Source organism: Chlorocebus sabaeus, chromosome 13, assembly GCF_047675955.1.
Source record: "Chlorocebus sabaeus isolate Y175 chromosome 13, mChlSab1.0.hap1, whole genome shotgun sequence".
NCBI classification, from domain to species: Eukaryota; Metazoa; Chordata; class Mammalia; order Primates; family Cercopithecidae; genus Chlorocebus; species Chlorocebus sabaeus.
This window is the reverse complement of record NC_132916.1, coordinates 32,526,807-32,539,276: the sequence shown is the minus strand read 5'-3', so window position 1 is coordinate 32,539,276 and position 12,470 is coordinate 32,526,807. Positions and strand designations below refer to the sequence as shown.

Below are 12,470 nucleotides of genomic sequence, written 5' to 3'. Positions count from 1 at the left end.
AAAGTACTTAGCATATTGTATGACACAGAATAAGCATTCCGTGAATTTTATATGTTATAATGATGCTCCTTAAATCTTAATGTTCATAAATCATGGTATATACATAGAATGGAATACTATTTTTAAAACTTAAAACACAAGGCAGTTCTATTAATATGAAATTGATATGGTATTGATATGGAATGATCTCCAAGCTACTAAATTTAAAAAGAAATTAACAATTAACAGAATTAACTGCTGTATACACAAAACAATGTATACAGCATGTTACTACTTCTATTTTTTTAAAACAGTTATCTCTATATGTATATGCTTGTACATACGCAGAATGTATCTGGAAGAATACATAAGAAACTAGTATCAGAGATTGCCTCTGAGGAGAAAAATTAAGCAGCTAAGGGATAGGGATAGAAGAAAGCCTTACATTTTGCCATATTCTTTCTTGCACCTGTTGAAATTTATACCATTTGCTTTTATTGACTACGAAAAATGAAAAATAAAATTCATATTATAATCCACAGCTTACACTACCAGAATATTCCATTATACATTTATTTATTTATTTATTTATAATGACTACTCCAGCAGATCAGGGCTACCCCCTAGGCAGTGTGTGGAGCCTATTCCATTATACTAAGTGCATTATGCTAATCTTTCGATAAAAACGTAAGGTCATGTAATCAAAGTTCTAGTATTAATTTCAACTGCATTGATGATAAGGGTCAAAGATTGTCATATTTTTAGCTAAATTAATCAATAAGAATCTATTTATTAAGGTATATACTTTATTAAGGTCATCAATCTATTAAGGTATATTACAGGGGTTGCTTGAATTTGAGAAAAAGGAAAACAAGTATGTGGATCAGGGAGACAATGAGAATAATTTCATTCATTCATTCAAAAATCATATTTGCATATCAGGTACCACTCATTGCGCTAAGTGCTTAGGAAACAATGACACAATGTCCTTGCCTTTGAAAAACGTGCAGTTTAGTGCGAGTATATGAATAGAGCAGTAAAACTGGCACTCTTGACTTGGTTACTCAGAAGATACATTCATTCATTCACGAACATATAACAACTGAATGAAGGAAGCCAGGGAGAAGGAAAGCCCGGTGACAAAATAATTCCACTGAAGCCTCTAGTGACTTTAAAAGAACACCAAGAATCGATCCCTAAATCTGAGAATGCGTGTGGACCTTCTTTCCCAGAATCACGAGAGACAGCAGGGCCTGCAGAGGTCCCAGGCGCGGCTCTTCCTCCAGTGCCCGTAAGTCATCAGCCCCGAGAGCCTGGAAAACGCAGAGGGTAGGGGTCCCCAGGCCCCAACCCCACACCTGCATCACTGCAAGCCAGGCACTCCCACTGGGCTCAGCTCTCTAAATGTCCCGAAGGGAAGAAACTCTGAGTCGACCTCTGACCCTCAAAATGAAAGTCACTCAGGGTTATTTCCCTCAGTGCTCAGGGCTCATTCACAGACAGTATAAAAGGTCAAGAGAAATGGAAACACCTCTCGAGGAGCCCTTAGCTTCGTGAAAGCAGGAGACACCTGGGGTAGATCGGACAGGGAGGGTGACCCCAGAGCCTCCTCCAGTCATATGCAGTCGGCTCGGACTACTCATGGCACAGTCACTGACCTTTCCAAAGGGGCTTCCCAGGGGCGGTGACCAGAGGAGCGAGAGCGGCGGCCCGGGCCCCGCACCCAACACATCTCCCTCTCAGCGGGCTCTGTGCTAAGGGGCGCAAGGTAACCAAGAGCGACCAGGAGGCCGCCATCTTGAATTCCGTACGAGGAGAGGAAGAGGAAAACTTTATTGAAACCCAAGAGAGACGGTGGCAAAGTCAAATCTTGCCGTACACGCTGAAGGCTCCACCCGACAGAACCAAGGGATCAGTTAGGGAACGTGACCTCCAGTAGCCAGATGGGCGGGCTGCACTCCCGTGCCCTCCCGTCCTTCCGGACGCTGTCAGCCGGGACTACGACTCCCAGCATGCAGTGGGGCGGGGCGGAACGGAACGGGCAGCTCCAGTCTGGGCAGCCGGAGGGAGGGTGATTCTCCGCCCGGCGCTGGCGGCCTAGGAACCCGAAGTTTTCAAGGAATTGGGAAGTGATTATGACGGGTGGGCAGGTAACCACTCTTGAGACTTTTAAGTTAGCTCACATGACCGAGATTCCGAAACCTGAATAAAATGGAGGTGACCCAGTGGGCCCTCGGGTTTTAACGCAATAGTGATGTCACTTCGTCACACCTCCCTAAATGGTAGGCCCATTTTTTATTTTACCTCCAGCGTCCAACTCATCTTTGACGAGTACCTGAAATGTGTGCGTACCGTTTTCCCTTTTCGTATTTGAGTAATATAAATGGTACGCACTCAAATGTTTTGAAAGAATGTGTAAGTGGCATGGGAAAGCCAAGGGCCTAAGAAGGACTGTTGGTGGACGGAGAAGTCATGGGACAGCGTATCCGAAGGGTAACTTCTCATTGATCAGCCCTAATTTGATTAAACAATACATGCTTTGAGATACTATAATAAGCGAATTAGGAGTACAAATTGCTCTCCAGAAGAGGCTGGCAATCCAGTAAGCGAGATGAATTACAGAAAAGATTCTACAGACCAGGCTAGGTGGCTCATGCCTGGGAAGCCAAGGCAGGAGAATTGCTTGAGCCCGGGAGTTTGAGACTAGTCTGGGCCACATAGCGAGATCCTGTCTCTGCAAAAAATACAAAAATTAACTGGGCATGGTGGCCTGCGCCCTGTCGTCATAGTTACCAGGGAGGCCGAGGTGGGGTTGCGTCCCGGAGGTGGAGGCTGCAGTGAGCTGGGATTGTGCCACTGCACTCCTGCCTGGGAGACAGTGAGTCCCTTCTCAAAAAAAAAAAAAAAAAAAGAAAAAGAAAAAGAAAAGAAGGCCAGGCGCCGTGGCTCACGCCTGTAATCCCAGCACTTTGGGAGACCGAGGCGGGCGGATCACAACGTCAGGAGATGAGACCACGGTGAAACCCCGTCTCTACTAAAAATACAAAAAATTAGCCGGGCGCGGTGGCGGGCGCCTGTAGTCCCAGCTACAACGGAGGCTGAGGCAGGAGAATGGCGGGAACCCGGGAGGCGGAGCTTGCAGTGAGCCGAGATCGCGCCACTGCACTCCAGCCTGGGTGACAGAGCCAGACGCCGTCTCAAAAAAAAAAAAAAAAGAAAAGAGAAGGCCGGGCGCAGTGGCTCACGCCTGTAATCCTAGCATTTTAGGAGGTTGAGGCAGGCGTATCAACTGAGGTCAGGAGTTCAAGACCAGCCTGGCCAACATGGTGAAACCCTGTCCCTACTAAAATACAAAAATTAGCCGGCATGATGGCGGGTGCCTGTAATCCCAGCTACTTGGGAGGCTGAGGCAAGGAGAATCGCTTGAATCCGGGAGAGGGTGGCTGCAATGAGTCGAGATCGCGCCACTGCACTCCAGCCTGGGCGGCTGAGCGAGACTCTGTCTCAAAAAAAAGAAAGAAAAAGAAAAGAGAAGAGGAGGGGAGGGAAAGGGGGAGGGGAGTGGGAGGGAGCAAAATAAAAAGGTTTTTAAAATAAATTTTTAAAAAAGATAATTCAGTGTTGTGGAATCAATGAGAGAGCAGTTTGGCTGGTAAATCAAAAAGGCCTTCTAAAAGCTTAACTTTTTTTTTTTTTTTTTTTTAAAAAGAAGTGGCCTCACTATGTTGCCCAGGCCCAAGTGCTGTGGCTATTCACAGACTCCATCATTGTGCATAGCAGCCTTGAACACCTGAACTTACATGATCCTCCTGCTTCAGCCTCCCCAGTAGCTGGGACTACAGGTGCCAACCACCATCCCAAGCTTTAAACGCTTTTTTTTTTTTTTAATTTTTAAAAACATGGAATACTTCACGAATTTGTGTGTCATCCTTGCACAGAGTTCGTGCTAATCTTCTCTGTATGGTTCCAATTTTAGTATATGTGCTGCCAAAGCAAGCACTACAAGCTTAACTTTTAAGAGATAAAGACCTTCCAAGAACAGGGAATAGAGTGAAATAAGGCAAGAAAGTCTGGAGTATAGGAAGGAGAAAGTTCAGTTGTGTGAAAACAAATGAAAAGACTACACAAAGAAGAATTCCAGGAAGTCAGGCAGTTAATCCACACTACAAGAGGAATTCCAAAGAAACAAGAAAGAGAAACTGTAGCATGGCATAATAATTTAGAGACATCTCTACCAACTTGGTCAAATCATTTATAGAAAAAATTATTTTGATTGTATCTGTCAAAATAAGCCAATTTACACTGACTATTTATCTTCTATCTGTAATTCCACGACCTGACATGACAAACTGTTCTTCCATGCTGTGGTGATTTTTTTTTAATTTTGTTGCTAATTTTTGGTGTGACACTTTATGAAAGACCTTTTGAAAAATCTGATTGTTTCTCGCTTGACTTGAATATGTATTTATCACACTCAAAAGACTTTCAGAGAGTATTTAGATTTCATTATGTTTGCTCCGAAAAATCACTTGCCTTGGCCAATGAAATTATCCTTTATTAGAAATTCCAACAGCTTAATTATTATGGAGGTAATATAAGCACTCATGGATAATTTAATGCCAAAGAAGACCTACAGGAAATTTTCACATGGTTGTGCAAGTAGACAGAAACATAGGAAATTAACTTTATTTTATACAAATGTAAGCTAATTTAGAGGGAAATAACTTAGATTAACTTAATAACTTAGATTGTAATTGATGTATTCGATTATATTATAATTGATGTAGTCAAGAGAATGACCAGAAAACTAAGTAGCCATTGTAAACCATTTTATTAAAACATTAATCCTGCTGTTCCTGCAATTCCTAAAACAAATTAAACAAAATAGCCTGAAAAAATTTTTGACCATTGTCAGGAAAACTATTTGAAATAAGTCATAAAATTATGAGGTCTTTTCTTGTCCTTATTTAAAAAATCTTCCTAGAGAAAATGGCAAGTAGCTCTGGCATCTAATATTAAGGATAAAACCAAATTAAAAGAGTCAGAGAAGGACAAATACAATGAAGGAAATGAGGAAATAAGAAAGAAAGTGGTCAATAGAAAACATACCGAGTCAGGAGATATATTTGAGCTCTGATTTTGTCACTAATTCAAGTTCTCTTTGTTTTTCTTTTCTTTTCTTTTTCTTTTTTTTTTTTTTTTTTTTTTTTTTGAGGCAGGGTCTTGCTCTGCCACCCAGGCTGGAGTGCAGTGGTAGGATCTCGGCTCACTGCAGCCTTCACCTCTCTGCTTTAAAAGGGCAATCCTGTCACCTCAGTGTCCCAAATAGCTAGGACCACAGGCATGTGCCACCATGCCCGGATAAAATTTTCACATTTTTTTTAAAGACAATGTCTCCCTATATTTCCCAGGCCCCTCAAATGTTCCTTCTGCCTCAGCCTCTTAGTATGCTGAGGATACAGGCTTGAGCCACCATGCCCAGCCTGTTTTTCTTATCCATAAAATTAGGGTGGTTTCTGTATTAGCTATCTCACAGGCTTTGTGAGAATTAAATGAGATAATATATACAGTATACACAAACTGTTAATCAGAAATGATTGTAAATAGATATTGAGAAGAATAATGTCAAAACCTAAAATAAGGAAGAGGCCCAGCACCATGGCTCATGCCTATAATTCCAGCACTTTGGGAGGCCGAGGTGGGAGCATCACTTGAGGCCAGCCAGCCTGAGAAACATAGCGAGACTGCATCTCTATTGATTGATTGATTGAGACAGGGTTTCACTGCAGCTTCTTGTCTTCCAGGCTCAGGTGATCCTCCCACTCCAGCCTCCCTGGTAGCTGGGACTATAGGTGCATACCACCATGCCCGGCTAATTGTTTTGGTATTATTAGAGAGGATTTTGCCATGTTGCCAAGGCTGATAAACTCCTGGGCTCAAGTGATCCGCCTGCCTTGGCCTCCCGAGGTCCTGGGATTACACCTTGCCTGGCCAAAAATTTTTTTTAATAAAATAAAATAAGGGCATGCCTAGGACAACATAGATTCATGATATCCAAGAATCATAGAAATAAGGAATGCACTCTAACCTTAAAAATGGTGCAAACAAAATTTTTTTTTGAGTGAGGGTCTCACTCTTGCCCAGGCCGGAGTGCAGTAGCGAGATCTCGGCTCACTGCAACCTCTGCCTCCTGGGCTCAAAAAATCCTCCCACCTCAGCCTCCTGAGTGGCTGAAACTGCACGCATGCCTCACAAAGTCCTGGGATTACAGGTGTGAGTCACTGTGCCCAGAAGAAATTTTTAAGTAGAAGAAAGTGCTACAGAACATCAAGTAGCAAATTTATAAAACTCATTAAAGGAAAAGAAAAATATTTTTCAAGTAGGATCTAAATAAATGAGATGGTAATCCTAAATAAATGTGGGTGATTGGGATTTTCCATTTCCAGGTTCATGAGGTTGCCATTTTAGAGGATGCCACTGAGCCATTGACAGAGACAGACTGCAGATGGAATAGGCCATTGGCATGAAGCAGCCAAAATACCATTTCCTCATACTATTGTTGTTCCTCTTCTTATAGCCACCTCCCTAGGGAGGAAAGGACCTAGTAATTGATTCCCACTTCCACCACTTTGTCCATAGCCTTCTTCATCTCAGTAGATGGCAACACTGGCCTTCCAGTAGGTCAAGCCATTTATCACAGGAATCATCCTCTGCTTTCCCCATTCACTCTCACCTTACAGCCAGTCCTTCAGTGAATTTTGTCGGCCTCGTCTTCAAAATTATCCAGAATTCCATCATGTTTCACTGCCAGTACTGCTACCACCAGCCCCGATCCAAGTCACTATCATCTCCCTCCTGGATTATTGCAGTTGCCTTGTCACTGGTCTCCTTGCTTTCACTCTCAACCCATACAGTTTGTTCTTCACACAGTGGAATTGTCTTTGCAAAAATTAAAACTGTGAGAAAATTATGACAGTGAAAGAGATCTGACTGACTTGATCTTGCTTCTAACCTCCAAGCTGTCCTTGTTCATTTCTGGGTGAAGGCTGAACTAACTTTGGGAGGAATTTAGTTTATAGTTTAACTTTGAAAGATGATAGCCCTTTCCCAAAACAAACCCTCTTCTTGCCTGGGGACCAGACTGCCTTTGTAGGACTAACAGATTAGTCACAAGATTAGAAATTATGGTTTAGGAGTCATGCAGTTAGAGGCCACATGATTCTAAACCTCCCCAATTGCTCCTAGGGACAACATCACTATTGTAAAACCTAAGATTGATGCTGGAGATATTTTTCAGACCCTGATGGATTAGCTGGTGCCACCTAGATCGAGAAACAGGCTCATCTGGTCTTGTGGTCCCCACCCAGGAACTGACTGAGCACAGGAGGACAGCTTTGACTCCCTTTGATTTCATTTCCAGCCCAATCAATCAGCTCTCCTGACTCCCTGGCCCTCTATCCACCAGATTATCCTTAACCCTTGTCTCTGAATTTTCAGGGAGACTGATTTGAGTAATAATAAATCAATCAGCACTCCTGACTCCCTGGCCTCCTATCCACTAAATTATCCTTAACCCTAGTCTCTGAATTTTCAGGGAGACTGATTTGAGTAATAATAAAACTCTGGTCTCCTGTTCAACTGGCTCTGTATGAATTAAACTCTTTCTCTAATGGCAATTCCCCTGTCTTGATAAATAGACTCTACCTGGGCAATGGGCAAAATGAAACCACTGGGCAGTTACAAGAGCCATATATATTTTCTAAAATTCTAAGTTGCATCATTACTTTCCTGTGTTTAACACCTACTAGTGCCTTACCCTGCCACTTGGTTATCAAAACAGCCTATAAGGTCTCATGACGAGGGTCCCAGCTACCTCTTTGATCTCATCTCAGACCATTCTCTGGCCCCAACTCTGTCCATCCACATTGGCTTTCTTGCTGTTCCTGGAAATCACCAAGCCTGCTTCCCATTCCTAAAGCTTCTGCATGTCCTGTTCCTTCTGCCTGGGATGCTCTGCTCCAAAATATCTACTTGGCTCACTTCCTCTTGTCTTTACTTCCTTATGATGCCTTCTCAGTTAAGGCCTTTTCCTAACTACTGTCTATATGAAATTACAGTCTTGCCCAGCACTCCTTTTCTTTCTTCCCAGATTTATTTTCTCCACAATAGTTACTACCATCTAGCATAATATGTACTTTACTAATTTATTAGCTTATTATCTGCTCTTACTACTCATCCTATAATCTAAGCTCCCTGTGGCAGGGATTTATGTCTGTTTTGTTCACTACCATATCCCCAGGGCCTATAGTAGTACCTAGGTTATAAGGAACTCAAATATTTGTTAAATGACTAAATGAGTAGTCTTAATACAAAATTTATTTTCTGTCTGCAAAAGAAGAGACTACTTTACCCTCTTCATGGTATAAGCGATGCTTCTAAGATTTTGAGCCCATTTTAATTTCTTAAGTAAATTTTATTGTATGTTTGAGATTTACAACATGATGTTATAGGATACATATAGATTGTAAAATAGTTACTATGGTGAAGCAAATTAGCATATCTGTCATCTCAGTTACTTTTCTGTGACAAGAGCTGCTAAAATCTACTTATTTAGCAAAAAATCTCAAATACCATGTAATTTTATTAACTATAGACGGCTTACAGATCTGCTACTTTGTATCCTTTGAATTACATCACCTCATTTCCTCCAGTGAACCTCCAACCTTACCCCGGTAACCACCATTTTATTCTCTATCTCTGTATGTTTGAACTTTTTAAAATTTTAAGCTGAGTGCAGTGGCTTCTGCCTATAATCCCAGCACTTTGGAAGGGTGAGGCAGGAGGATACCCTGAGTCCAGGAGTTTGAGGCTACAGTTAGCTACGATCATACCACTGCACTCTAGCCTGGATGACAGAGCAAGATCCCACCTCAAAACTAAAATAAAACAATTAAGGCCAGGGGGTGGCTCATACCTGTGATCCCAACACTTTGGGAGGTCGAGGTGGCTGGATCACTTAAGCCCAGGAGTTTAAGACCAACCAAGGCAACATAAGGAGACCCCCCCCTCCATAAAAAAATACAAAAATACAAAAATTAGCCAAAAAAAAAAAAAAAAAACGAATATAGATTCCAAACATAAGTGAGACCATTCAATATTTTTATTTCTATGTCTGGCTTATTTCACTTAGCATAACGTCCTCCAGGTCCATCCTAAAAATGGCAGGATTTCCTTCTTTTTTAATGCTAAATAATATTCCAGGCGGGGCGCAGTGGCTCACGCCTGTAATTCCAGCAGTTTGGAAGGCCGAAGTGGGCAGATCACCTGAGGTCAGAAGTTCAAGACCACCTGGCTAACACGGTGACACCCCGTCTCTACCAAAAATACAAAATTAGCCGGGCGTGGTGGCACATGCCTGTAATCACAGCTATTTGGGAGGCTGAGGCTCGAGAATCGCTTGAACCCAGGAGGCAGAGGTTGCAGTGAGCCAAGATCGCACCATTGCACTCCAGTCTGGGCAACAAGAGTGAAACTTTGTCTCAAAAAAATAAAATAATACTCCAGCGCACGCGCACACACACACACGCTACATTTTCTTTATTCATTCATCTGTCTATGGACACAGGTTGTCTCCATAACTCGGCTATTGTGACTAATGCTGCAAAGAACATGGGTGTACAGATATCTTTACAAGGAGGTGGTTTCCCCGGAAGGGAGATTCACGGTTTATATGATAGTTCTGTGGTTTTGAGGGGGGTTTTTTTTCTTCTTTTTTTTTTTTCAGACAGGGTCTCACTTTGTCGCCCAGGCTGGAGCGCAGTAGCACAATCTTGCCTCACTGCAGCCTTGACTTCCGGGGCTCAAGCAATTCTCCCTCCCACATAAGCCTCCCAAGTGGCTGGAACTACAGGTGCGCAACATATGCCTGGCTAATTTTTGTATTTTTTGTAGAGACAGAGTTTGCCATGTTGTCTAGGCTGCTCTCAAACTCCTGGGCTCAAGCAGTCTTCCCACCTCGGCCTCCCAAAGTACTGGCATTACAGGCATGAGCCACTGTAGTCTGGGTAGTTCTGTTTCTAATATCTTTAGGAACATCCATACTGTGGATCCATTTTAAAGATTAATTTTTAAAAACGCCATTAAATTCAATATTACAGAAGTAATTGAAACACAACCCAAGAGCCCTTTTTTCCATTTGCTTCTTTATTTATTTGCCATTACACATGGTTCTTCATAAGTATAATTTCTTCTAATTTAACAAAGAAACACTTTAGAGCTAAGAAAAACAATGTGGTCCATTTGAAGATACATAAGAAATTATTTCAGGGGGTACAGTGGCTCACGCCAGTAATCTCAGCACTTTGAGAGGCAGCATCGATGGGAGGCTTGCTTGAGGCCAGGAGTTCAAGACCAACCTGGGCAACATAACAATACCCCCATCATTACACTAAATAAATAAATAAATCAATAAATCAATAAATTCACATGGAAACCATTACATAATAATTCCTAGTTTCTACAGTCAAGTAGAGTCAAATATCTAGCTTCTAAATTCAAAACATTTGTATTTTAAATATCCTTAACAAGATATAACTTAAGTTACTTAATTTCTTTTCTTTTCCATTTTTTTAGAGACAAGATCTCACTCTGTCAACCTAGGGTAAAGTGCAGTGGTGCCATCATAGCTCAGTGCAGCCTCAAACTCCTGGGCTCAAGCAATCCTCCTGCCTCTGCCTCCCAAGTAGCTGGGACTACAGGCACTAGGTTACTTAATTTAAACCAACTAGATAAACAAATATACCTAAGTACCTTATTAACTATGAGAAATGTAACTTCTTTTTTTTTTTTTTTTTTTTTGAGGCAGAGTCTTCACTCTGTCGCCCAGGCTGGAGTGCAGTGGCACCATCTCGGCTCACTGCAAGCTCCACTCCCGGGTTCGTGCCATTCTCCTGCCTCAGCCTCCCGAGTAGCTGGGACTACAGGCGCCCGCCACCGTGCCCGGCTAATTTTTTGTATTTTTTTTTAGTAGAGACGGGGTTTCACCGTGTTAGCCAGGATGGTCTCGATCTCCTGACCTCGTGATCCACCCGCCTCGGCCTCCCAAAGTGCAGGGATTACAGGCGTGAGCCACCAGCGCCCGGCCGAGAAATGTAACTTCTAACCAAGATGTACATACTTCAGTAATATATATTTATAAATGCATACAAAGTATAGATTTTGCTACAAGCAGTTCATTTCTTATTCTTTTGCTAACCTTTCAACAAAAGTTACCTTTTTTCCCCTTTACTGAAACATTGTTTAACTCATAACTAGAGACTGGCCAGAATATTTGAAGTCAAGTTCAGTGCTCAAATCTTTATTTAGTTTCTTTTTTCTTTTTTATTTAGTTTCTTTTTTCTCAGCTCACTGCACCCTCCACCTCCCGGGTTCAAGCAATTATCCCGCCTCAGCTTCCCAAGTAGCTGAGACTACAGGTGCATGCCACCATGCCTGGCTAATTTTTGTATTTTTAGTAGTGACGGGGTTTCACTATGTTGGCCAGGCTGGTCTCAAACTCCTAACCTCGTGATCCGCCTGCCTCAGCCTTCCAAAGTGCTAGGATTACAGGCGTGAGCCGCCGTGCGCAGCTAGTTTCTTTTTTCTTTTCTTTTCTTGTTTTTCTTTTTTTCTTTTTTCTTTTTTTTTTTTGTTTTGAGATGGAGTCTTGCTCTGTTGCCCAGACTGGAGGGCAGTGGCGCAATCTCGGCTTACTGCAGTCTCCACCTCCTGGGTGCAAGTGATTCTCCTGCCTCAGCCTCTCAAGTAGCTGGGACTACAGGTGCGTGCCAACATGCCCAGCTAATTTTTGTATTTTTAGTAGAGACGGGGTTTCACCATGTTGGCCAGGCTGGTCTTGAACTCTTGACCTCAAGTTATCCTCCTGTCTCGGCCTCCCAAAGTGCTAGGATTACAGATATGAGCCACCACGCCCAGCCTTTGTTTAGTTTCTTACTACTTATTTTCAACACCAAATTAAAAATAACTGGTTGGTATTTTTTTCAGTTTTGAATATCCTTTTTAAAAAAATTGAATCACATGATAATATATGTGTATTTACCTAGTATTTCTTCCTTATCTAAATTTTGAGAGGGAAAAAAAGCTTTCCATATATATATACGTGTATATATACGTATACATACACATGTATATATATGTGTATATATATATGTATATATACACATATGTATTTTTTGTGGAGAGTCTTGCTCTGTCAGCCAGGCTGGAGTGCAGTGTTGCGATCTCGGCTCACTGCAACCTCCGCCTCCCAGGTTCAAGCGATTCTCATGCCTCAGCCTCCCAAGTAGCTGGGATTACAAGCATGCATCACAACGCCTGGCTAATTTTTGTATTTTTAGTAGAGATGGGGTTTCACCATATTGGCCAGTTTGGTCTCAAACACCTGACCTCAAGTGATCCACCCACCTCAGCCTCCCAAAGTGCTGGGATTACAG

General features: G+C 42.2%; 1 protein-coding gene and 1 non-coding gene across 10 annotated transcripts in view; both read right to left on the bottom strand.

The window, feature by feature from the left end:
- Positions 1-12,470, bottom strand: part of AFG1L (AFG1 like ATPase) — a 247,255-nt gene that overhangs the window by 214,606 nt on the left and 20,179 nt on the right. Inside the window, exon 1 of one of the 9 annotated variants that reach the window (XM_038001054.2) lies at positions 1,638-1,963. The exons of 5 other annotated variants lie outside the window; for them this stretch is intronic. In XM_038001054.2, the coding sequence (XP_037856982.2) occupies positions 1,638-1,776 (139 nt within the window). In that variant the 5' untranslated portion in view covers positions 1,777-1,963. Of the gene's footprint in view, positions 1-1,637; positions 1,964-12,470 lie in introns of those variants that run through there. 3 more of the 9 variants (XM_038001050.2, XM_038001053.2, XM_073022394.1) reach the window with 3 other exon arrangements.
- On the bottom strand, positions 3,873-3,979 carry LOC119625396 (U6 spliceosomal RNA). The gene has a single exon (XR_005241604.1). It is a non-coding gene; the product is annotated as a U6 spliceosomal RNA (small nuclear RNA).